General features: G+C 44.9%; 1 protein-coding gene across 1 annotated transcript; it reads right to left on the reverse strand.

Moving 5' to 3' along the window:
* Positions 1–7,332: 7,332 nt before the first annotated feature.
* LOC141076250 (calreticulin-like) lies at positions 7,333–25,845 on the reverse strand. The gene is made up of 9 exons (XM_073563608.1): positions 25,736–25,845; positions 24,104–24,205; positions 21,833–22,036; positions 15,605–15,699; positions 14,826–15,035; positions 13,384–13,497; positions 12,469–12,612; positions 11,848–11,940; positions 7,333–8,319 (listed from the first exon to the last, which is right to left on the reverse strand). The coding sequence occupies exons 1-9, from the start codon at positions 25,821–25,823 to the stop codon at positions 8,086–8,088; spliced, it is 1,284 nt and encodes a 427-aa protein (XP_073419709.1). The 5' UTR covers positions 25,824–25,845; the 3' UTR covers positions 7,333–8,085.
* Between the last annotated feature and the right edge of the window lie 1,508 nt (positions 25,846–27,353).

The following is a 27,353-nucleotide window of genomic DNA, read 5'->3' on the forward strand; positions in this document are numbered from 1 at the left end:
TTCAACTTCTTGCAGTTCTCTATATGTATGTATTAGCTTGATGATGCTGGATGAAGACCTAATGGCTTTTTTTAATACTAATTTTTAATAATGTGACAGAAAAAAAAACAGAAAGTACAAATTATTTTGGCGGACAGGGGGCGGACACTGACAGCTTGGGGTCCCTGTGCAAGAAATGTGTCCGGGCCCCCCTCCTTTTATGGCGTCAAAGCTACGTGTGTGTATATATACATATATATATATAGATTATTGATGTTATATAGCCACACACACACACACATACAGGTATATATTACATAGTCTCCTTTATTATGTATATCCCAATCCCCCACACCCCTCATTGTCCTCCTCCCCTCGCATCCCATTATTGTCCTCTCCCCCACCTCCATCATTTTCTTCTCCACCACTATCTTTGCTTTCTCCCCCACCACTCCCATCATTGCCCATTCCACCACCTCCATCATTTCCTCCTCCTCCTCCACCACCCCCATTTATTGCCCTTTCCACCACCACCATCATTGCATTCTCACCCACAACCCCATCATTGCCCTCTCGACCATCACCCCATCATTGTCTTCTCCCCATCACTGCCTTCTCCATCACCCCATCACTGCCTTCTCCCCATCACTCCCATCATTGCCTGCTCCATCACCCCATCACTCCCATCATTGTCTGCTCCATCACCCCATCATTGCCTGCTCCATCACCCCCATCATTGCCTGCTCCATCACGCCATCACTCCCATCATTGCCTTCTCCATCACCCCATCACTGCCTTCTCCATCACCCCATCACTGCCTTCTCCATCACCCCCATCATTGCCTGCTCCATCACCCCATCACTCCCATCATTGCCTTCTCCATCACCCCATCACTGCCTTCTCCATCACCCCATCACTGCCTTCTCCATCACCCCATCACTGCCTGCTCCATCACCCCCATCATTGCCTGCTCCATCACCCCCATCATTGTCTGCTCCATCACCCCATCACTGCCTGCTCCATCACTCCCATAATTGTCTGCTCCATCTCCCCATCATTGCCTGCTCCTTCACCCCATCACTCCCCTCACTGCCTGCTCCATCACCCCATCATTGTCTGCTCCATCACCCCATCACTGCCTGCTCCATCACCCCATCATTGTCTGCTCCATCACCCCATCACTGCCTGCTCCATCACCCCATCACTGCCTGCTCCATCACCCCATCATTGTCTGCTCCATCACCCCATCACTGCCTGCTCCATCACCCCATCAGTCTGCTCCATCACCGTCTGCTCCATCACCCCATCACTGCCTGCTCCATCACCCCATCACTGCCTGCTCCATCACCCCATCACTGCCTGCTCCATCACCCCATCATTGTCTGCTCCATCACCCCATCACTGCCTGCTCCATCACCCCATCATTGTCTGCTCCATCACCCCATCACTGCCTGCTCCATCACCCCATCATTGTCTGCTCCATCACCCCATCACTGCCTGCTCCATCACCCCATCATTGTCTGCTCCATCACCCCATCACTGCCTGCTCCATCACCCCATCACTGCCTGCTCCATCACCCCATCATTGTCTGCTCCATCACCCCATCACTGCCTGCTCCATCACCCCATCACTGCCTGCTCCATCACCCCATCATTGTCTGCTCCATCACCGTCTGCTCCATCACCCCATCACTGCCTGCTCCATCACCCCATCACTGCCTGCTCCATCACCCCATCATTGTCTGCTCCATCACCCCATCATTGCCTGCTCTATCACCCCATCACTGCCTGCTCCATCACCCCATCATTGTCTGCTCCATCACCCCATCACTGCCTGCTCCATCACCCCATCACTGCCTGCTCCATCACCCCATCATTGTCTGCTCCATCACCCCATCACTGCCTGCTCCATCACCCCATCATTGTCTGCTCCATCACCGTCTGCTCCATCACCCCATCACTGCCTGCTCCATCACCCCATCACTGCCTGCTCCATCACCCCATCATTGTCTGCTCCATCACCCCATCACTGCCTTCTCCATCACCCCATCATTGTCTGCTCTATCACCCCATCACTGCCTGCTCCATCACTCCCATAATTGTCTGCTCCATCACCCCATCATTGCCTGCTCCATCACCCCATCATTGTCTGCTCCATCACCCCCATCACTGCCTGCTCCATCACCCCCATCACTGCCTGCTCCATCACCCCATCACTGCCTTCTCCATCACCCCCATCATTGTCTGCTCCTTCACCCCATCACTGCCTTCTAGACCATCACTCCCATCACTGCCTGCTTCATCATACACACAGACATACACACAGACATACACACACAGAGACATACATACATACATACATACACACATACATACACACAAGACACCACCTCTCTCCTCTCACCTGTCCGCAGCATCGCCCGCGCTTCCTCCCTCACACAGCAGCGGCCGCTGAATGATGACGTCATTCAGCGGTGCTCCTCTGTGTGAAACAGGAAGCGCGGCCTCCGGGCAGGAAGCAGGACGGACCCTTGCCGCTCCGTTCCTGCTATTCACTCTTGCAGGCAGCGGAGCTGCAGTGATCGCATCGCTCCCTGCCCGCCGCTGCACTGCACTGCAGGGTGGAATTGCTGCTGCCGCGCCGCCCCCGCACACATGCCGCCTGGGGCGGACCGCCCCTCCGCCCCCCCCACGCTACGCCAGTGCCCTGACCCTAACCCTAACCCTTAACCAAACCATACCCTGATCCTAACCCTAACCCTAACCCTGACCCTTAACCAAACCATACCCTGATCCTAACCCTAACCCTGACCCTAACCCTAACCCTAAACCCCCTTAACTAACCCTAACTCTAACCCAAACCCCTAAATTCCATTGTCTAAACTAATGGTAAAAAAAAAAACGCATGTGCAAAAAAACGCATACATAAGCATGCCAATGCGCACATATGCTCACCATAGACTTATAATGGGTGTCTTGCTGTAAAAAAACGCATTGCGCGCGCATGCGTTTTTTTGAGGCAAGTCGGACGCTCAAAAAATGCAACAGCTTGCATTTTGTGCGCCCGAGCGCATACCGCAAAAAAACGCATGCGCGGTAAAACGCGTACAAACGCATGTGTATGCGCACATAAGCGCATCCCATGCAAAGTATAGGGAAAAAAAACGCATGCGCTATTTAGCACTAAAATACCGCGAAAAAAAACGCAAATGTGAAACCAGCCTAAGCTTGTACTGGAAGGGCTGGCAGCGTATAGAGGAGTATACAAATGTATAAACAGCCAACTATTGCACTTGTTAATCCAGTCTGAACAAATAAGTACAATGGGAAACACTGATTCCCGTCATGCCTTTAGTATCAGCCTGCAGAAACAAATCTTGTGTGCATAATGTCCCCAGCTGACAACTGGGAGGCATTTTGTTAAAGTAATCACCTGCAAGGTGTCTCTCTGAGAGGCATCTTGTAAAAAAGGCACCTTCCCCAATAGGAACATGCCTGAGCAACTCCTATAGTTTAGTGTTAGGTATGGGCAACTTTATGTTGCCAGGTCCCCAGCCCTAGTCTGTTAAAGCTATTCCAATATCATGTGTCTTGTTAGTCCAGTATAGGTTGTCCATGTTTCCTGTGTCCATTTTGCCGGTGTCTGTATCCTGAAACCACGTCCATGGTATCTGTACCCCATGGCCGCATCGGATGCACCAGAACTGTTACCTGAGACCTGTGAGGCGGTGTGCACACGCTGCGGATTTTGCTGCGGTTCCGCAGCGGTTTTTGCTGCGGTGTACAGTACCATGATTCCCTATGGGAATCAAAAAACGCAATGCAGACGGTGCGGAATTTTCCGCGCGGATTATCTGCGGTTTTCATTCTGCAGAAAGAATTGACATGTCAATTCTTTCTGCGGATTCTGCTGCGGTTTGCCATCTCCTCCATTGAGGAGATGAAAAACCGCAGGGCAAAACCGCAGAGCAATTCCCAGGTGAAACCGCATGTATTTTGACCTGCGGTTTCACCTGCGGATTTTACAAAATCCGCGCGAATGAATCCGCACCTAATCCGCAGCGTATGCACACAGCCTGAGTCTGAACATGTCTCGAGTGGCTGTCCTGTCTGCATAGTCTGAACCTGTCCCAAGTAGCCATCCTGTTTGCACAGTCTGAACCTGTCTCAATTGGCCATCCTGTCTGAACCTGTCCCAAGCAGGACCTTCATTAGGGGCAGGCAGACCAGGCAGCTTCCTAGGGCCCCCGCTCCTCCAGGGGCCCACAGCCAAGCAGCCGCTATGAGGCCTGTAAGAGGGGACCGGCAGCACCACTCGCATTGAGCATTTAACTTATTGACATTGTAGATGCCGATACAGTTGAATGCAGTGATGGATGAGAGAGCATCAGATGACACTCCCTCTCCCATCACCCCCCTCTGCCTTTCTCTCAACCTGTGCCAGCAGTGGAGCAGATGAGATGCTCTGCAGAAGCCAGAGCAGCGGGGGAATGAGGAGAAGAGGTAAGTATTGTGTGTGTGTGTGTGGCTGCTGCGCTATACTGTGTTTGTATGCATGCATTATAGTATGTGTGTGGTGAGGGGTGCACTATACTGTGTGTATGGGGGCTACATAGTACTGTGAGTGGGGACTGCACTATACACTGTGTATGTGGTGGCTGCATAATACTGTGAGTGGGGGAGTTGCATTATACTGTGTGTTTGTGTGGAGCTGCATTATACTCTGAAGGGGGATATGTTATACTCTATGAGGGGGCTGAATTGTACTCTGAGGGGGCTACATTATACTTTATTATGAGGGGCTGCATTATACTCTATCAAGGACCATGGTCAGTGCATTATACGATATGTACTATATGGGACCTGAATCTGGATCGAGGACTATCAGACGCCCCCGGAAGAAGCTGGTGACGAAACGCACGTCAGGGTGAGGGGTGCTTGGGCTCTGGTCTTGCGGCAACATTTATCAGGTAGTTATAGTTCATGTACTGTTACGTCTAGGATTGACAAATAGGTTCTTTTAGCAGCCATTGCTGCACTTACCTATAGATGCATGCATCTTGGATATTTATCCTGTTATGATATTATAGTTCTATATATGTTGCCTCCTTACCATTACTGAATAGTAACTTGGGAATTGAGGTTAGTCTATAGGGAAAGAAGGTATTTATTTGCATTACTCTTTTGATGTATTGAATCCTTCCTATAGGCTCCTCATATACAATAATTATACATACTCTTTGATGTTTTTGAATTTTTCTTGCCCTTCCTTATATGCCCTGCGTCCCCTATGGTATTTTTGCTATCTATATCAGGTGCTTTTTATACTTTCTTTTATATAATTGTAATACAATTTATATAATTTCAACTTTATTGATGGATCTGTAATTGAGGTGCCCCCTTTCTTATTTAGGACCTTGCTGAATCACTATATGGGACCTGCATTATACTTTATAGAGGACTATCTGATCCCATTATTCTTCCTCAGCTGGAGTAAAGAGGCCAGGAAACAAGCATCGAACTATTTCAATATTGTCGATCACTCTAATTTAACGGCCTGAACTCAGCCCATGTAAATACAACAGAAATGTTTCTGTGTTATTGTGCAATATGTGAGCATTTGGGGCTCCACTTTAAACTTTTGCCCAGGGCCCAACTTTGTCTACAACCTACCCTGGTCCCAAGGGGCCATCCTATCTGAACCTGTCCCAAGTGGCTGTCTTGTCCGCACAATCTAAACCTGTCCCAAGTAGCCATCCTGTGCACAGTCTGAAACTGTCTCAAGTGGCCGTCCAACCCTGTCTCGGAATCTGATTAAGGGCTTAGACCTCCTTGGGGTCAGCTACTACTGCCGGATGCCACCCTGGAGTGGCACATTGCAACTACCTACCACACAAGCCTGACCTCAAATGTCTTGCACTGCATATAGGGGTGTTAGGAGCCATCCATACAGTGTGGTGGGAGTACTATGGGCCATTCATACAGTGTGGTGGAACTACTAGGGGCCATCCATACAGTGTGGTGGAACTACTAAGGGCCATCTATACAGTGTGAGGGGACTACTAGGGGCCATACATACAGTGTGGGGGACTACTGGGGACCATGCATACAGTGTTGATTGCCTACTGGGGACCATATTACAGTGTGGGGGGACTATTGTGGGCCATCATACATTGGGGGAAGGGGGCTACTAAAGGACATCCTACGGGAGGAGCTACTGGGGGCTGTCCTACAGTGTGGGGGGGCTACTTGGTGCTGTTATACAGTCAAAGCGACTACTCTGGGGGGCAATATGCTATGTAGAGGGGACCTAAGGTATATATTGGGAGACTTAAGACATTATTAAATGTTATGCTTCCATCGGGGGAGCCACCTGTCCCCCTTTGCGCCAGTCCGAGCCTACATATGGGACCAGCTGCATCAATTAGTTGATCAGCTCAGACCCGGTGCAAACACATAATTTTTGCTATATACGGTACACATTGTATAGCCCAGAATGGCCTAAAGATGAATCCTGGAGAAGGGTAACCCTATATATGATGCCCATGCTCAATTATAGAATATATGGACAAGGTTTGCCCTGATGGGACAGCACTTTGAGCAAGCTGCAGAGGTATCTAAGGATAAGTTAAGTAAAGTAATGTGGCCACTCAGGCCAGACATCATTTGAGCACTTGTAGCTTCTCTCATTCTCAACTATCGGCTCATCCAAACAGGCCACAAATGAAAAACACACTCATTTGGTGGGTGTCATGCTTTTATTGCAAGCATAAAAATCATTACATTGCATCCAGTGTAAACATGGGATGTGCTGCTGATAGCATAATGCTGTACAGGAACAGAACGATCATGTTAACAATTGTTCTGTGCGCGTTAAATGTTCGGCGTCCTGTCTAGATATGGCAGTAAATCACCTGGATTGGCTTGGGTAAAATTACCATAACATATTAATTTGTTTGGAAAATAAAAAGAATAACAATAAGATTGATCTTCTATTAACTTGCCTTCGAATAATAAAATTTTACTGGATTACAGTAATTTTACGTGAATTTTGCACAATTCAGGAAAACATTGCATTGTAACAATTTCATGAAAATTGTAGTGAAAAACAAGTTTTGACTGCACAGTGTGAATCCTCTTCATATATAACATCAGCTAGAGAGAGGAGTGGATGATAAGCCGGACCTGTCGTACATTGCACCATCATCATTATATACCCATCATAAAAGAGATACAAGTGATGATGGCTCAGTTGTTTTCATACGACTCGTATACATGCACCATACAGTGGGGGGAAAAAAGAATTTAGTCAGCCACCAATTGTGCAAGTTCTCCCACTTAAAAACATGAGAGAGGTCTGTAATTGACATCATAGGTAGACCACAACTATGAGAGTCAAAATACGAAAACAAATCCAGAAAATCACCGTGTCTGATTTGGCAAGATTTATTTTGCAAATTACGGTGGAAATAAGTATTTGGTCATTAACAAAAAGTCAACTCAATATTTTGTTATATATCCTTTGTTGGCAATGACAGAGGTCAAACGTTTTCTGTAAGTCTTCACAAGGTTGGCACACACTGTTGGTGGTATGTTGGCCCATTCCTCCTTGCAGCTCTCCTCTAGAGCAGTGATGTTTTTGGCCTCTCGCTGGGCAACACGGACTTTCAAATTCCTCCAAATGTTTTCTATGGGGCTGAGATCTGGAGACTGGCTAGGCCACTCCAGGTCCTTCATATGCTTCTTATGAAGCCACTCCTTTGTTGCCCTGCTGGTGTGCTTAAGCCAGTACATGTCCAGGCCCATCTTAACTTGCACAATTGGTGACTGACTAAATACTTTTTTCCCCCACTGTATATGCTCATACAGTTGCACTATTTTTTACCATTGGAAATTGCAACAGCCCTACAGCGGTCAGAAGGAGAACTGAAGGTGTAGAAATGTTGTGCAGTGTGCTACCTATATTACTATGTCCTTCTCTACTTACGCCCCAAACATTTTCTGACGGTACAAACTGAACAGTTTCCTATATCGTTTAGTCAGGAGATCCATAATTGCCACCAGAAGTGGTCAGACAAGTTGGCCATGGCTGAGATACAGTTCTGTTCACAGCTCGTCTTTAGGTGGCGGAGGCTGAGGTAGCTGTGCCTGTTCTGCCGGTGGGTCTAATCCATATTGTTTTCGTAATTTTTTTCGCAGTTTTGACTGTCTTTCTTTTTCTTGCTTCTCTAGTTCTTCGAGTTTTGCAAATTCTTGCTCTAACTTTTTCCATCTTTGCTTCTTTTCATCCTTTGCATCCCTTTCCTCGTCCTGCATTGTTTTAATTTTCAACTCTGGTTCCTAACGAGGAAGAGAACACAAAAAAGCATCAGGTGCTGTGGTCAGTCATCGTGCTAGTCAGTCACCGTCCTATGGTCAGTCGTCATGCTGTGGTCAGTCATCGTGCTAGTCAGTCACCGTCCTATGGTCAGTCATTGTGCTGTGGTCAGTCGTCGTGCTGTGGTCAGTCGTCGTGCTGTGGTCAGTCGTCGTGCTGTGGTCAGTCGTCGTGCTGTGGTCAGTCGTCGTGCTGTGGTCAGTCGTCGTGCTGTGGTCAGTCGTCGTGCTGTGGTCAGTCGTCGTGCTGTAAGGGCAACATCTGCATGGAGTTTGTATGTTCTTCTCATGTTTGTGTGGATTTTCTCCCACACTCCAAAGTCATACTTATAGGTTAGGGGTTGGAGTGCTGGGATCACTGTTGTGCTATACTATGTCTTCATTTGGTGGGTAATTTGTTTTGTTCTGCTGTATAATATACAGTATACACTTGTACTTTAAAAGGGAAGCGGTCACGTTCCCAAACGCTATTAACTAAAGAAACTTGTTCAATCTGCGGGTGAAAAGCATTACAATGCTTTCCGGCCACCTTACTGAAATAGCAGGTATTGGAGAAAGCAAACTTTATTTCAAGGAGCTGCCGGATCAGTCATCGTTCACTAAATAGTGAGCAGCGGCTGTAAGCATGCCCCTGTATTTTGATTGACAGATCACAGTGCAGAGCGAGCTGTCAATTAAAGTGCCGGAGGTGTGCTTACACCCCACGATCACTGTTTACTGAAGGATGACTACAGCCGCTTTGGGCACACATCTGTGTCTGGAAGCTGATGGTTACTGGCAGGAATAAGTTAATTTTCTCTCAGTAGCTGCACTTTCAGGGTGGCGGCTGTACAGCGCTATAATGCTATTGCTATTAAACTGCAGATTAATAGTCTCATGACAGGTTCCCCTGTACACTATAGTAAATTACTTTGCTACCACCTGCTGGTAGTAATTTTATATTACTGATGTAATTTTGCTACACTTTAGTCTTTTTAGTCATCAACTTTTGTATTCTTACCTTATCCTCTAATGAAACATTAAGGCACCACTCTGGCAGTTTTTATTTATTTCACCTTCAGTGTGGTATCATTAATGTCTGTTCCCTGCCTGCCGTAAAATATTTCCTAGCCATCGTCTCCTGCTCTTCCCGACGACACTCGGGTCCTGCTCTGCCATCTTGCTCCAACATATCTAGCAGTCACTAACTGTCAATGTAAGTCGTATGAAAATCTCATTCTGGCTCTCATAGACTTATTTTGAGCAGTGACCTATGGTCCTCCCAGCAAACCCTTGAGCGATCCGGCTAATCACAACTAGCAGAAGATGATCAGAGCGGCGCCGAGAACAGCAGAAGATGATGGCTGGTAATTATAAGACTACACAGGGAACATACATTAGTGATACCACTCTGGGACCCAAAGTAAGAGTGTTCTGTGCAATGAGTAGGAGCAAAGTCTACAGTCCCTTCTTTTTTTGCCGAGGATACTGACGCTGGCCTATCCTATCTGAACATGTTAAACAAATGGTTGATGCCACAGATAGAAGAAGGTCTGCCAAACATATTCTATCAGCAGGATACTGCACCTCCTCGATACTTTTATAAGTTCATCAATACTTGAATGAAACTCTACCAGAACAGTGAATCAGCTGCAATGGAATAACGATTCACCAGTGTTGTGCTGACCTACACAATCAAAAGATCTAACACCCTGTGACTCCTTTCTGTGAAGCTACATCACGGGCTCAGTGTATCTGCCCCCAAAGTCATAAGATCTGGGGTGCCGATGGCTTGAAGGTCCCCCCGAGTCTCATGTTTATACAAATCACCCTCCTTACTCAATACATAAGCAAATCTAATAAATAAAGCTCAATGTGGGTGTGTATGTACTGTATGTATGTATGTCTGGGATTGGCATCCGCACCGTCGCAGCTACAGCCACAAAATTTGGAACAGTCACACGTCTGGACCCCGAGAGCGTCATAGGCTATGTTGTGAGGCGAAATTTTAATCCCACGCGTTCCAATTCACCAAACAATTTTGCCCCTATCTACATAATGGGGAAAAAGTGAAAGGAAAAGTGTTGGAGGCAAATTGACAGCAGCCAGATGTGAACAAGGGGGACTTAAAGAATGAGAGCGATGGCGCCAAACAGTATATACCGTACAGTTGCTAAGGTGGGGCCCTGACATGGGATACTCACCACACACGGGGATATGAACACACACAAAATGCGCCACACACTACCACGTGCTTCACCACATATACCACCCTCAGCACACATTTCACCACACATACACCAACCTCGCCACATAAAAGTCGAAACACAAAAGTCGCCACTCAAAACTCGCAACGCTGTCCCAGAGCTCTTTAAAAGATGAAAAATGAGCTGTGATTGGTCGCTATCAGCAACAGTTTTCTTTGTAGACAGTTGTGGTAACTGAGGCCTATTATTCTTATCATTTCTATGGTGTTATCGTCCTTCTGTAAAGCTGGAAATAACACAATTTATTACCGTGCCAACACAGACCACCCTCTGACACAGACTGCAGGGGGAGCCCAGTATCACACAGTAGAGCATTAGATACACGGCTCAGCAGTCAGTATCACACAGGAGAGGATTAGATACACGGCTCAGCAGTCAGTATCACACAGGATAGGATTAGATACACAGCTCAGCAGTCAGTATCACACAGAATAGTATTAGATACACGGCTCAGCAGACAGTATCACACAGAATAGGATTAGATACACGGCTCAGCAGAGTCAGTATGACACAGGATAGGATTAGATACACAGCTCAGCAGTCAGTATCACACAGGATAGGATTAGATACACAGCTCAGCAGTCAGTATCACACAGGAGAGGATTAGATGCACGGTTTTTATGTGCAATATAATCATTATAATTTGTTATAACTAACCACAGTTGGTTACTATGCCCAGGCAACGCTGGGCTCTTCAGCTAGTATCTAAATAAAGACAAAAGTAACATACTATACTAACTTTATTAAATGATAAACATACTACCCAAAGGCCATCTCTCTATACAAGAGAAGGTAACGCTCCACAATACTATAAATCACACTAATCCTAAGGCACTTAAGTCATATGGGTATTAAACATTTTAAACAGTATTATTTTAAAATCAATATTTTATGAGTTAAACATATAAAACGTACAGTACATGATAAATGAATTTCGATGGTATGATGTAACTTAGATGGTATTATAAGTAGTTACTTAACCTACATAGGTAATTTACAAACAATTTAATCAAATTATTTTATGATATTGCCCCCTGTGTCTGATTAATATATTCTTTAGACACCCATAATCTCCCCCGTTTTTCACATTATTAAGTAACAGCATTTATAATTACAATTTTTATTAACATTTTTCTACTTTACGTACTGGGATATCCATTGTCCCACCTTATTTTGTGTTGATTAAGGTACCTTTTTAGATTTATCATGTATGTTTTAATAAAAATATATTGATTTGTTTTCTTACCCTGGTTTCCCCCCAGGTTTCATTTCCAATTGTCTCAGCTAACTCTTCATCATTTGTTATAAGAAAGTTATCAAAAATTGTTCCAGATTTCACCTAAAAAGGAAAATAAAAGACAATAAGCCTTATCTTTAATACTTTAAGAATATATATGACCAAGACAATGATGTGATCTCTCCTTGGTGCAGCCCTTGGCTTTCACATGAATTAATTCATTTTTATCTCATTAATTCATCTGGTACTTTAAAGTGGATGCATCACACATGGATACCACTTAGCATTGTCAGATGTTTAGCATCCCAGGGATTAAATATTAGGGCTGGTCAATGATGACGGCTCAAGGTCTGTGGCCAAAAGAGGAACACGTCAGGTTGCTTAAGATATGTCATCACTGCTCTTGTGTCAGCCCCTACCCCCAAACAAGCCCACTTATGGCCAGTGGGACCCCCAGCTATCTCACCTACCCCTTGTACAGGTGCTTAATATCGTGCTTGGTCTAACACCTTTAATGTCGATGCCTTGCTATTCCACAGTTTATCTAACTTACCAAAAGTTATGGCCAGATTATCAGTGAATATAATGCAGCCAAAAAATGATGAGCTACGTATAGAGTAGACCACCAACCTGCCAGAGATCCAGTCCAATAACCCCAAGCTCGTCATATCTATATAACGTGTCATCTGGCACATAATCCGGATTATCAATATCAGGCCGGACCCAATCTCCTTGATAGTTTGGATTATCTATTATTTTTGATTGCCAAATTCCCTGTTGTAAGAAAGAGAAGGTGACATTAATGTAATCACTGGTATCTAGGGTTAATATCTCAAATTTTCATTCACATTGGGGATAAATATTAAGACAAGGGGGCAAAAAAGTAAACTGGAATAATATGCACCTAATTCATGAAAGGAGTTGTCACCCTTTCAGAAGACATTTCCCTATCTTCACAGTTTTCTGTAAAAACAAAACTTTGCTTTACTTACCCTCACCAAGCCCAGCTCTGTGTCTCTGCTGCTTCCCCAGCATCGTTGTTTGCCTGCAGCGGTGACAACATGAAAGCAATCGATCACTGAGCTCAGCGTTTCTGCTGATGTTGATAGCAAGAACTGCTATGGCCAAACAACAGAGAATGGGACAGCGCCGGAGACACAGGGATGGACAAGGGAAGGGTTAATAAAGCATAGCTTGTTTGTGATTTGTCTGAAGGCAGGGAGAGTGAAGCAGCCGCTGACTGGCCTCAGGGATCGCCTGACATTGGTTATGCCATGGGAGCCCCGGGAGAGCTAGTGCCAACCTTGCTGGAATGGCGCCAGCAACTGAGCTGTAAACTTGTACAAAGTCTGCTCGCTGGTAGAAAGTAGACACAATTTTATCCAGCATAGAGAATCCTCTATGAACTAATCAGCTGAAACATGTTTCCTGCTCAGACACAGACTGGAAAGAGATTTGCAGATGTATGAAGCTCACAGAGGATTGCCTAGACTGATACATTTTAATTTATCATCATTATAGGAGTTACATTTATTAGATTCATACCTTGTATTTTGGATTTGGAATCATCGGAGGTTCCCACTCCCCGTCCATGCTGGAGTCCCAGTCACGCGGTCGCTTTGATTCCGGATCTGGAATAAACTCTGTCTCATCCCAGTCCTACAAAATAGGTACAGGAAGTTTTGTCTTGTTTGAATTTTTTTTCTTCTGGATGTTGTACAAATGAAAGGCGATAAATCAACTACAATCCAAACTAATTTTTGCAATTTGTTATTTTGTTGCTGCCTCAGCCTCCGTATTGCTCTCAGTAATATAAAAGCTGAGATGCCCGTATGCTAGAGGGAAATTCCATAAAAAATGTATACCATCCACAACAATGAAACTGCAACACCAAGCAAAAGTTGTGGAATTATGGAAATGACAGGAGTGGGGATTTCTGCACGTGGCGCTCATACTCGATACTGAATAAATCGAGATGTTTTGAATATTTTGTTTCCATTTTTACATCAGTAATATGTCTATAAATACTGTGATTTACAGAATACCATGACTTTTCCTTTTTGGATTTTCAATTTCATTGTTGAGGAGTACAGGAAAGATATATATCTTTGTACCGTGTTAGCCAGTAGGTAGATAAATATTAAGAATTGAGAGTCCTCAGTGGTTGATACCTTTTAATGGATAACTGAAATATGGTAACACATTGCAGCTTTCGAGACCACGCAGGTCTCGTCATCGGGCATAAAATAACACAAAATCTGATGAGTCACATATTTATGCAGGACCAGGAATAATGCAATAGATGAGACAAGTGAAGCAGAACTATCATTATGGCAGTGGTATAAACAGTTGTGTCGGTAATTATTGGAACAGTTCATAGATAAGGAGTGTGAAAGATTTATAGTCCTGTGATTGAGGTCTGGTCCTTGAGACTCTAACTTCCTGTCCTTTCAGGAACAGTTTTTCAGCAGGCTCTTTATCAGCAGAGGCAGAGGATTATTATGACAGTCAACATGGCCTTTCTACAGCAATTCGGATTGCCCTTGTAGGCACTGTTCTCTTGACAGCTACCACATGGCAATCAGTTCTGATGAAGGTCTAAACAGACTGAAACATTAATTTGTAGATTGCCAAATAAATCTGTTAAAAGTTCAAACTATCCTGAGTGCCACATTTATTGTTACTATTGGATTACAAGTTGGAACCCAACTTAGGCACCAGAGTTGATCAAGCAGGAGTGCCATATATCCTTTTTCTATATAATGACAGTTAACTCCTCTACACACAGCTGATAACACAGGATCCACCAATCACAATAGGCGACGTTACAGCTCCTCTGCTCCTCCTCACTTCACTCCTCTATTCCCTTTAAAGGGGTTGTACAAGCTGTAGACAGGTGTTGGTTCTGTTTTTGGAAGACGTGGTTCCTATTTTTCTTATCTCACACAACCTTATTTTAACTTTATACCACTGAATTAGTTACTCACTTCTGGCTTTTGCTCATTAGGATCTTCAATTTTAACTCTGTCGTCCCAATCGGCTGGCTTTGTGGCATTTTCATCTTTGATTATCCGAGGTAGTAAGAAGTCCCAGTCATCCTCCAATGTACCGTTGGCCACCAACTCATTATCAATCTTCACTGCATACGTGTTGTTCGGTCGGATAATCAGAGTGTACAAGTGTGTGAGCTCATCGTGCTGTTCAGTCATAAAAACAAAATCATCAAGAGCATGCTTTAAGATTTTCGATTATTTTCCTATAAGAATTGTACAGTATATAGCTATTCAATATTGCACAACCGGCCCACCTCCACCCCTAACAAACAGGCAATCCATGCATGTGTTGTGGCTGTTGAACAACTGGGAGACATGTAACATATTTTTCAAGCACACCGAAGACACTCGGTTAGCATCCGAGCATGCTCAGATAACAACTTATCGGATCATGTTTGCCCATCACTACTAGCTATCTATCCACAACCTCCTATATGTATGCACACCCTAAGCGTGCATGTGTTCTTAATGGAAAAGAGGAGTAAGCGGCCGACAGACATCTCTGGCATCAGTTTATCTTCCGGAAAACAAAATGATGGGGCAGCTGAAATCCAACTTCCTAATCCTCCTTTCCCTCGACACATGCTGTCTGGGGAGATCAAGCGGCCCCCATACCCTTCAGCTGGCTTTCCAGTCTTGCAAAAATCATTACGTTCAGCTGATCTAATGCACATCTCATGTGTATGGCCAATACTGGTCCTATATCACATTACCTTGGCTGTTATATTCTTGGTTATTAAATGATATTTCTCCTTATAACTCAGTATAACATGGACTTTTTCATGGATTGTGCCGCATATATCAGGCCCTAAAAGAAGGAAAGTATTAGTGCTTTATATTTTGTTTAATACAATGAATGTTAGTGCATCGCACCCAGGGCAGGTGTGGGGATCAATCGGCATCGGGCCGGTGTCTCAAAGGGATGTGTCACGGTGGCAGTGACCCGGTCCGTGGCCCTGGGTGTCCATGTAAAATGGGTGGAATTGTAGCTGAATAAAGTTTATGGGTAGATGATTCGTGACGCCACCTGTGGTGCTCGGCAATGAAGGTGTTAAGCCGACGCTGCGGTGCAGATCCTCTGGGACAGATAGTGGGGCGCAGCAAAGATGTGATAGTTCTCCACAGGCAGAGCTGTAGTCCCAGGGCAGTAGTAGTAGATGTTAAGGTAGATGGTGTAGTGTTAGGCACAGAGATGTAGCAATGCTGAGTGGGTTGGCGCAGGAAGGAGGCAATGACACAGCTGAGTGCAGTTCCAATTCTTTTACTCACATTTCTGGCACAGACAGGTGCTCGCTTCAATGCTGCAGCCTCCAGGTCAGGGACTCGGCCAACTCCCAGGCAGATGGATTAACCCTTCCAGCACTCCCTTCCAAATGAGCACTTCCTGAACGTCTCCTTTCTAGCGCAAATCTGAAGTACCTGCAGTTCTGAATTACACTCAAGTTCCTCCTTCTTGATGTTACTTAAACTCCACTCGTATGACAGGTGGCTGTAGCCTGCTTCAGGGACTCCATCAATCATGTCCCGGCTCACACAACGTTACCACTATGTCTTCAAGTCTTTGGTGGGAATAGAGCGGTCTCAACTCCTATTCCTCCGGTTTCTGCTGCAGGATCATTAGTATCACAAACAGCCTTGGACACCGGTGCCCGGCCTTGGCGCAATGAACTTAGGGAAGGGATCTGTACTAGCCCCAGTCCCCAGTCTTTCTCCTCCTCACCTTCCGTGCTTATCTATCTTCCTTCTGAACAACTGATCTTTCTTTCTTCCTCTTTGCTTGCTAACAGCTCCAGCTTACAGGGAGCTGCTGCAAACACGTCCTCTCTTTCTTCCGAAGGGGAACTGAGTTAACTTCCTGTCAGCTTTCCCCTCTAGTGTTTCTAACCTCCACCCACCACCCAGCACCCTTCATGAACCAAAGCAGCTGCCATAAAGGGTGCTCTGCTGTTCTAAGGTGTCTGTGCTGGATGTAGGTGCTGGAGTCTGGTTAGGTGTTGCCATCTTACCTGGGGAGTGGGATACTACAACTCAGGGAGGAGATGCAGTACCTCTGTGGCGACTGAACCCTCAGGGGCGCCACATAAGCGTAATTAGCAATTATTAAATATATGTAGCGGTAATTATTATGGTGAAAACAATATTGGCCAAAATAGAAAATTAAATAAAAACAATGAACGAGTAGATAGATATTTAAAGGGAACCTGTCACCCTCCCCCAGGCGTTTTTAAGTAAAAGAGCCACCTTGTGCAGCACTAATGCTGCATTCTGTGAAGGTGGCTATTTTACTTAGCGTCCCTTCCACCGCAGAAATAATCGTTTTTAAAATTGTTCAAAAATACCTGAATTTGAAAGGGGGGCAGGTCTTTCCCCTCTGACAGACGCCTCGCATCCATCAGTCATTTCGTATTTGGCGCTGCCTCCTCAGTGTTCTTTTGAAATGCTGGCGCCTGCGCTGTACTATAGTTTCGTGGGCATGCGCAGTTAACGCTGCCCGACGTGCCCGTGCTCTCAGATCACATTCTGGCCTTCATATCGCGCGGCCACAGATCCCACCCCGTAGTCGCTTATGATTTCTTCACACTGTGGGGCTGGGAATCTTGGGCATGTGCAGTAGTTCTCTGCGGCTCTCTTTTACTTAAAAACGCCTGGGGGGGGACAGGTTCCCTTTAAGGGTTTATTCACACACACGCATTTTCTGGCATGCCGTGACCCTTCTGACCCGAACGAACCATAAGCTTATGTTCCCACAATGAGTATTTGGAGAGTTTTTGATGATGCAGATTTTCTGCACCTATTGGGTAAATTGCATATTTTTCATTATGTTTTTGAGTGCATTCTATTACACGCGTTTTTGATGATGGAGTTTGTGTCTCTTTTTGTTTGTCATGTTGCTGCTTTGTTTTTTTTTTTTGTTTTTTTTAAATACTTCCTGGTATTTCTATTAATAAAGTTTGGACAAAACCAATCATGTGCAGATTACATGTGTTTTTAGTGAATTTCCGCAACATAAATGCACTAACAACACATATGTGTTGTTTTTTTACCTGCTGATTGCTATTCATATGAGAATTTTTTACATGTATTATTCCTGAAGAGGTTTTGCAAAATGCCTGGTGAGAAACAAAAAAAAGTGATGTCATTTCTTTGAATCGGATCCTGAAGGAAACCTCTTTACACCAGGAACTGTCCAATCAAAAGGCTACGAAGGATGCTCCAGGAAAAAAAATCACCTCATTTTTAAATGCCTAAAAAAGCTCCTTGTGCATAGAACAGTATTTAATGAAGCCCTGCAGGTTATTGAGGCATATTTTATGCTTGTTTTTCTAAATCCTCACATTATAGAGAAAACTGATTATGTGGCGCCCCTGAGGCTCAGTCGCCACAGAGGTACTGCACCTTCTCCTAAGGTGTGGTGCCCCACCATCCAGGTAAATTGGGGGCTCCTGACCACGCTCCAACACTCACATCCCACACAATAGAGTAGTTCAGCAAAACCACATTGCAGCTCCTTGCTTAGAGAGAAGCAGAGCACCTTTGGTGGTTCCCTGCTTGGAACACTAGACGTGCTGGGAGGCGGGTGGAGTTGAGAATACATAAAAGAGCGGGATGGTTTAGGATTACAGGTCAGTCAGTCAGTGAGTCAGAAGGAGAGTAGGCGAGAGGAAGCCACTCGAAGAGGAGTGGGGATCCCTGGAAGAGGGATGGAGGAAGGAGTGCTGCAGCTGCCTCAGTGATCTGAGCCAGCTGGCACGGGAAAGGAAAGAAGGAGAAAGACATTGAACTGAAGCCTGAGCTTCCATAGGAGAGAAAAACAAGTACGGAACATAGGAGTAAAAGTGAACACAGAGGACGTGGGTTAGAGGAAGAACCCTGCCTAGAAGTTCTAAGCGCAAGGCCGGGGCCCGGTCCCCGAGGTTGTATGGACACTAATGGTTCTGCAGCAGACACCGTTGGAGTAGTGGGCTGTAAATACACTACTTCCATCTAAGACTTGAGGGCACAACAGCAACACGGATAGAGAGCCGGGACTCAGGAGTAGAGAGTCCCTGAAGCAGGCTACAGCTGTCTGCCGTACAAGTAGAGTTCTTGGGAACATCTGTCAGGAGGCACTCCAGTGTAACTCAGTACTAGGAGATCTTCACACTTAAAGGCGCTATAGAGGAGATGTTCAGAAAAGGCACATAAGTTGGCGGAGCGTGGAAGGGAGCATTCCATCTTGCCTGGGGGTTGACCGAGTCCCTGACCCGGAGGACACGGCACAGAAGAGGGCACTACAGACTGTGAGTAAAGCTTTGGAACTACATGCCCTGGCGTCCTCCATTCCTTCCTGCGTCCGTCCGCCTGGCACTGCTACATCCCCTGCGCCAAACACTACACCATCTAAGTGTCTCCACATCTACACTGCCCTGGGACAACAGCCCTGCCTGTGGAGGGCTATAACATCATTGCTGCACCACACATCTGTCCCGGAGGATCTGTCTGCAGCGTCGGCTTAACACCTCCCTTGCTGAACACCACAGGTGGCGTCACAAACTATTCATCTAACTACATTTCACCATTCACAACTTCCCCTATTACTTGGGCGCCCAGGGCCACGGTCCGGGTCACCGCTGATGTGACACATCCCGCTGATACTGGCCCGGTACCGAGTACCCCACAGCCCTGGGAGGGCGACCCAACTATAGTGGGGGAGTTTGCACAACAATCGTTTTTCTTCGTCACTTGCAAAGACGATATGTCCTAATTCATCAAAGCTTTTTTGGCCAAAATTCTGGCATAAAAAGCTATGAAAAGTCAAACTAAATTTTCTGCAACACTGGGGTGGAAAAAGGCCATGATTGGGAGTGGTGACCTCAGCTCATAAAATACATGACGAGCTGTGAAATCCCTTACTCCATAAATCTTACTCCAGTCCCCGAATGGAGTAAGATTTGTGACAATGCACACATGGAGGTGCACACCACATCGCATCTCTCCTGATTCATTAATTGGAGTGCGATTCTCAATAAATCAGGTGCCTCGCACTCCATCCCCATCACCAAGATTGGTCTTGATGACTTGTGACCTCTGTCTCTAAATAGTAACATGGCCTGTCTGTGGTCTGTGCTGCAGGCAGTTCGTGTCTATGCACTGCACTGCATCTTAAGCTTCCATCTCTAGTACGGTAACCAGTGTTGCCGTATGTAATGTCATTCTATGGTACGGTCTCACATACTTAAGACTGGGGACAGACCATCTGTATTTGCAACAAATTTTATGACTTTTTGCCCCTTTTCTCCAGGCTGCCACTTTCTGTAGAAATTGTGCGCTGTGAGGATTATCCAGTGCCGGCGGCGGATGCGTCAATGCCAGTAAGCAATCTGCATACATACAGTCACAAGCCGACTAGTGATGAGCGAATATACTCGTTGTTCAGGTTTTCCCGAGCATGCTCGTGTGTCCTCAGAGTATTTTGGTGTTCTCGAACATTTAGTTTTTGTCGACGCAGCTGCATGATTTGCGGATGCTAGACAACCTGAATACATGTGGGAATTCCCTAACAAACAGGCATTCCAGACATGTATTCAACCTGTCTAGCAGCTGAAAATCATGCAGCTATGTCAACACAAACCAAATCTCAGAGCACGCCAAAATACTTGGAGGACACCTGAGCATGCTCGGGAAAACCCAAGCAACGAGTATACTCGCTCATCACTAGTGCCGACTAGATGTTTGCAGCCTTGCTCAGTACAAGTGAATTAAGCAAGGCCAAATACGTCTAGTCAGAATGTGGCCGGATGTATGCAAATCACTTACTTGCGGTAACACGACCGCTGGCTCCCATCACCGGAAAAACCACAGAAGTGCGCCCGATGTGAGGATTCACAAGCCTGCAGTTACAGAGTGACTGCAGACTTGTAGCCTAAGGACAGAAACCCCCTTTAGGCTTGTACGGGAAGTGGACTGACCTATGCACCTGTCTGCAGCAGGAGCGTAATGTACAGTTTGACTGACATGGACTGCTGGATATGAAGGTGGGCGACAGCTAGAAATAGGAGTAGGATGGTGAAGTACTGGGTTTGGCCACTAGGGGGAGACTTAAGACAGCAGAAACAGAAGGAGGTGTAGTACTGCAGTTTGGCCACAAGATGGGAGCAGGGAGCAGTGAGGACAGGGCTTCACAGCAGCTTAAGGCTACGAAACTGCAGAGTCATGGGGGGCGGGGTTACTGGAGCTCTAGAGGGGAATTCCCAGAGAGAGGAAATATAAGAAGGAGGAGAGAGTTCCAGAAAGAGCCAGTTCAGGGAAAGAAGCTTAGGAGAGAAGACTGAAAGGAGAGATGGACAGAGAAGAAGCTCCAGAAGGGATTGAGGAGGAAGACAGTCAGGGGAGTGGCCCTGAGAGGAGAGCTGCAGGACAGAGAAGGCTGGGGGTACCAGAGACGGACGGACTCGGACGGGTGAAGTGCTGTGGTGGTAGGCCTAGGGCAACCACAGTGAAAGAGCTGCGAGGGACGTCAATCAGGAAAAGGAAGCAAGGTAAAGGTACCCGGGCCTGTGTGTGGAAGTGTCGTGCAGCTGCTGTGTGGTGCTGCGGTCGTCAGAGGGACGGCCAATAAAGAGGACCTGTTGGATGCACATCAGTCTCTGTCTCAGTCTGTTCACGGCGGAAAGGGACCACCCCCCAGTCGGCACACATACCTACAAGCTCTCGATTATCTTTGAATACCCGGACTGTGTGTAATGCTCCTCTATAGCTGATCCATGTGTCGGTCTATCTTTTAATGTGTCTTTGTAGACAGCTTTAAGGAGCAGGTCACACTAGTGGTCTACCCTAGGAAGATGGGCATGTGACCACCGGAAGGATCTGAACTAGCAATGTGTTTGATCACGGTTGCATTTTTCCTCTGAGCTATGATTTCTTACAGATATTTTTGGTAATGAGCCCCGCTGAAAACTTACCAAACATGATGCAATAAACGGAATCTGAATTGATTTGCCGTTGGTCTATGTCTGCAGGATACACCTTCACATAGCCTCCTCCACAGTCAATCGCCTGCTCATGTTTAACAGTAAATTGTATCACTAATGTCTGATTCTCATTGCTGATTGGCTCAAACCGCGTAGACAGAGCATAATACTTCCAGTTTTCTGTAGTCTGAATACCTAAATTAACAGAACCAAGAATTAGGATGTGGAATGTTTAAAGATAATGTCTCGTAGAAAATGACCAATTGTTTAATTCAGGTTTTTGTGTTACATGTATTTTTTTAGGTTGGAATTTCTTTTTTCACATGTTCTAATCTTGCAGTTTTCACACTGGGCACAGGGGCTATTTTATATTCATATTTCCTATCCTTTCAGGAAGAGTTTTCAGCAGTCTCCTTATCAGTAGAGGCAGAATAACAATGACAGGTATACATAGCTGATAAATCAAAATCCAGCAATCAGAATAGGCGACGTCACAGCTCACCTGCTCCTTATTCCTCACAACGAGCTTTGAACACAATCATTAGATGCTACAATGCAAAACATAGGGTCTCAGTCTGTTTATTGCTGCTAATGTCCGTGTAGATTTCCAAAACAACTGGAAGTGAGTGTCTTTAAAAGCCCCAGTAGCCAGTATGAAAATTGCAAGATTGATACTTTTAATTTTAAATAAAAATTATGATGTGGTGGAAATTGCCAAATATTATTTTTTTAATTAATTTAACTAAAACAAACATATTTATACAGTAGGTCATTCTCTGATGATGCACCAGGATTTTTTAAATGGGGTGTAAGTGTGAACAAAACCTAAGTTTCTTTGTATATGGTATATTCTGTATGCAAAAACTCTTGCATCAGTGTATGGACTCCACTATAGGTCTGTAATATGGATCTGTAGTAGTATGCACATTGTGTGGAGCTTCCATGTGGCTTTGCATTATCTTTAGTAGAGCTTCTGTTATACTGAATGGCACAGGAGCTGGCACAGACAGATTAGGGCTCCTGGGCAAGAACACTAAATGGACCTATTGCAGTCCAATAGCTCATCATAATGCACAATTCTACTTGATTTGGAGGTAGCAGTTGGGCCCCTTATATCTTGGGCCCCTGTGCAGCTGCCCAGGTTGCACCAGTGGTATATCTGCCCCTGGTATGGCACGCTGCGTGAGATAACACGGTATGTCTTTATATAAAACCGGATGAATAGTATGGGCACATTGATTGATGGTACATAGGCATCTTCAGCTAAGAAATCCTTTAATTATGAAGACTCATTGAAATCATTGTAAGGGTGCGCGCCTGCGCCTGAAGCCCACAATAGTGCAATAAGTACAGTGGAATGCGGTTTTACACGTAATGTAAAAAGTGAGATGTGCCTCTTATAAATTATACAGCGTATAAGTGATGTAGGGTGTTAATGTGCAGTGTGAGTAGAGTATAAGCAAGGGATTAGACATAGGCTAGGACTAAGACATAAGATAAGGATAAGATACAGTTAATGTGTGAAACTAGCCCACAGTGGGTGTGGACTAGGGTTCATAAAACAGGTGGACTTTTTGGAAATAAGAGAGACAGGGAAGTACAGTAATAAGGAGAAGTTCAAGTGCAGTGGGCTGCTAGGGCCAACATGTAACAATCTTTCCAGGCAGTGGGAGGCCGTACTGGAATCCCGAGCGGATGCTCCTTTCATGCCCACGGTCCAAGGTCTGGTATATGGGCTGTCGGGCACATTACGTCATCTGGCGTACAGGGGATGATGGACAGGGACCCATGTAGATGGAAGGTAATGGATCCCAGATGCACTGCTGAAGTGGACAGGAAATTCCTGAGGTTGACGGAGTCAGTGGGCGTAGGGATAGTCCACGACGAACGAGTGGTAGGGCTGAAGATGTGTTGTACTAAGGAAGCACATGTTACAATGTGATGAACATGATCTGACCAGTAAACGTTTGCTTGTCGCAATTGACTTGATTTCTCCTGAGTTATGTGCTGCGGCTCCTGAGGACGGATGCCTGGAGACAGCGGAGGCCTGGGGCCTACAAGTGAGTATGATGCACCCCACACCATACAGCACACTGGGACTGTGACACTGTTTTACTGTGTAAGGTGCTAGAGCGAAACCGAACAGCAGCTCTGTCATGACTACCACTGTCGGTCACTTTACCCCATCATATGAAAGCAGTGCATGCTTTTGATTAAATGACTAACACTTAGTAATTACATGGCATAGCTGAGTTTCTGTACCTTTATCTTTCTCTGGATCACCAAAGAATTTACCAGCCGTCAGTTGCCATTTTCCATAGTCCGATTTATTCTTGGATTCAACCCATCTTTTTTGCCACTCATCTAGAGACAACATACAGATATCACATATATCACCACATCGTCAATGTTTTTTTTTTACAGAATGACACCAATAAGACCTGTACATAAATAAACTGATTGCTAAAAACCTTCCGTGACCTCCGTTTTAATTTTTATTTCATAAATCAATAGTATAATTGAAAATAAGCTGTTCTGCAATAAATCTTGTCAGAGAAATCTGCTTCTTTCTCCTCCTGGACTAATCATTCATTCTAAATTTATGGGTAAAATCTGTATTCAGTATCACATTACTGAGATAGGAAATTACAGTTGGAGCTCCTAAAATTCTATGGAGGGAGTAGCTAGAGGAACACACAGACATTCTAGGGTGGAGCTAGAGGAACACAGACATTCTAGGGAGGAGCTAGAGGCAGACACAGACATACTAGGGAGAAGCTAGAGGAACACACAGACATTCTATGGAGGAGCTAGAAGAACACAGACATTCTAGGGAGGAGCTAGAGGAACACACAGACATTCTATGGAGGAGCTAGAAGAACACAGACATTCTAGTGAGGAGCTAGAGGAACACACAGACATTCTAGGGAGGAGCTAGAGGCAGACAGAGACATTCTAGGGAGGAGCTAGAGGAACACACAGACATTCTGCTGCAAGTTCTCATGAAAAACTAATCTCAGTAATGGGGAAATCTGTATTCACTTAATTAGGTCCTTTACAAAAAAAATATCTAAAATACATGTTAATAAAAATATTGCACTTTTTTAGATAATGAAATGGAGAAATCTATAAGAAGTCAAGCATGAACGGAAGCTTCTATAGACTTCTAGTGGCAGCAATTATCTTGTTACATCCCAAAGAAGTATTTACAAGCTGAGCATTTACAATAGCATCCATAGACTTCAATGTACTCCACTGACTTCAATGAAGCCCACAGAAATCTATGAGACGCCAAGTGTGAACAGTACCAAGCAGTTAGTGCTTGTGCTTGAAAACATCCATAGATCATTCCAAAACTTCAATGGAGACCATGGACGTCTATGAAAAGACGAGCGTGTTCAAATTGCGGCAGTACGATATTCAGGCAGGAGCATATACTGTGCGGACTCAACCCGTAATAGGATTGCACCCTGACAGCGCTTTTGTATTTTCCCCAGGATTTAAAAGCACTTTTTAACTTTTTTTTTTTTTTTTTTTTTTTTTTAAATATCGCACAATCCTTTTAATTTAAATAAACTGCAAAGTATTTTATTTTTGAAAAGAGAACTTAATAGGAAAAGCTATTCTAAAACAAAGTTTTACATTTTTACTTTACTGTAAAGGACTTTTGCCATATTACTTCTGATACACCATAGTATATTTATACTTTCGATTGATGTATCGTTTCTGTGATCCAGGGAGTACAGTTGTCAGTCTCAGACAATCTCAGGAGCGCAGCAGAGACACGTCTGTACGTCCAGATTCAGTGTGACAAGTCAATCAGCATCTACAGTTTAGAATAATTTCTAGATTTAAGGTTTGTGTCAATAAAAGAGAACAATCTTGATATCTTACCTCCATCTTCAAACTGCTCTCGCAAATATATAACAGGCTCTGCCGAAGCTGCTAGGACACAGGTTGCAAGAAGCAAACACCACTTCATTTTTTTGAGAGATTTGCAATAAATGATCCTGAAAAGAAACAAACAAAATTGACACATATGTTCATCATCCTGTTCACATTCGGCACAGATAGCCATCTGCTGCTCTAGGCCGTGTTCACACAGAGAATAAATACTGCGTTATTTTCTCTTGCCTTTTTTGCGCAGAAAATCTGCCGCATCATGCCTGCATTCGAACATTGCAGCCGCAGTATGCAATTGTGGGAAAAACATTGACGTTTTACCGCAATTTTCTCCCAAAACACACCGCAACTGCAATGTATGAATGCAACATTAACTGTCCAAGCAAAGGGAACGTAATTTCATGAAAACCCCTGCCCACTATGCAGCCAAAGAATTTGATGAACTGAGTGTTTTTTGGTGTGTTTTTTTTTTCCCTTTCCTATATAGAAAGAGTCCAGCTTACCCTCAAAACGGCACTCCCGCACTCCAGAGCAAGGAAATGTGCTGTTCAGACGTAGTGGACAGCAAAAAAGGTAGAATTACATCTCTACGATGTGCAGAAAAAATTCAGACATCAAATGTCATGTACTAATCCATAAGAGCAATGTAGATCTATATGTTTCAAATAAGAACCATCATGAGGGTATGTGCACACGTTGCGGATTCGTCTGTTAATTTTTCGGCGTGGAATCTGCAGGTCAAAATGCCTGCGGATTTCGCCTGCGTTTTTACACCTGTGGATTCCTACAATGGAATAGGTGTAAAAACGCTGCGGAATCCACACAAATAATTGACACGCTGCGGAAAATAAACCGCTGCGTTTCCGAGTGGATTTTTCCTTTTCCGCAGCATGTGCAGAGCGGTTTTTGTTTTCCATAGGATAACATGGTACTGTCCACCGCATGGAAAACTGCTGCCGATCCGCTGGGCCAAATCCGCAACGTGTGCACATAACCTTAATCTCTGCCCTAAAAATAACTATTTAAAAACACAGTAGTGTTATTCAGTGCAGAATCTAAGCTGTTTTGTACTATAAGATTATTTGAAATCTGCACCAAAAACCCTTCAAGTAAAGTGCAGCATTATTGATGTGGACACCTGCAGAAAACATGCAGATAAAAAAAAGCAGAAAAAAAACACAGCAATTACGCAATGTGTGAACATGGCCTTGACCCAAGAGCAATCTCAGACAGAAGAGGATCCCCATGTAAGAACAATATATGGGACCTTTGCAGTCCAAGAGCTCCTCATAATGCACAATTCCACTTGCTTTGGAACTGGCAGTGGCCCCTTTACCTCTTGTGACGCTGTGCGGCTGCGCTATCGGTGTGTTTGCCCCTGCCTAAAAAGGTTTGTCGGCCCTTAGGCTTCAAGTCTGCAATCACGATATGTGACTGCAGACTTGTGAATCCTCTCATTGCACGCACTGCCCAATGTAAGGATTCCCTGATGCTGGGAGGAGCGATCGTAACTGCAGGTATGTGATTTGCATACTCCCTGTCGACTAGAATGTGTCCGGCCTTGCCCAATTCACATGAACTGAGCGAGGCTGCCTGTCTAGTCGGCACA

The sequence above is a fragment of the Dendrobates tinctorius genome, unplaced genomic scaffold (assembly GCF_039654945.1).
Source record: "Dendrobates tinctorius isolate UK_male_01 unplaced genomic scaffold, ASM3965494v1 ptg000396l, whole genome shotgun sequence".
NCBI lineage: Eukaryota > Metazoa > Chordata > Amphibia > Anura > Dendrobatidae > Dendrobates > Dendrobates tinctorius.

What these genes read in the sequence shown, in the direction of transcription:
- LOC141076250 (XM_073563608.1), bottom strand. Translation starts at nt 25,823, where the DNA reads ATGAAGTGGTGTTTGCTTCTTGCAACCTGTGTCCTAGCAGCTTCGGCA. An exon ending in AGAGCAGTTTGAAGATGGAG is followed by an intron (nt 24,206 to 25,735) that starts GTAAGATATCAA and finishes TGTTGTCTCTAG; the next exon opens with ATGAGTGGCAAAAAAGATGG. An exon ending in TTCCAAATCCAAAATACAAG is followed by an intron (nt 12,613 to 13,383) that starts GTATGAATCTAA and finishes TTCTTACAACAG; the next exon opens with GGAATTTGGCAATCAAAAAT.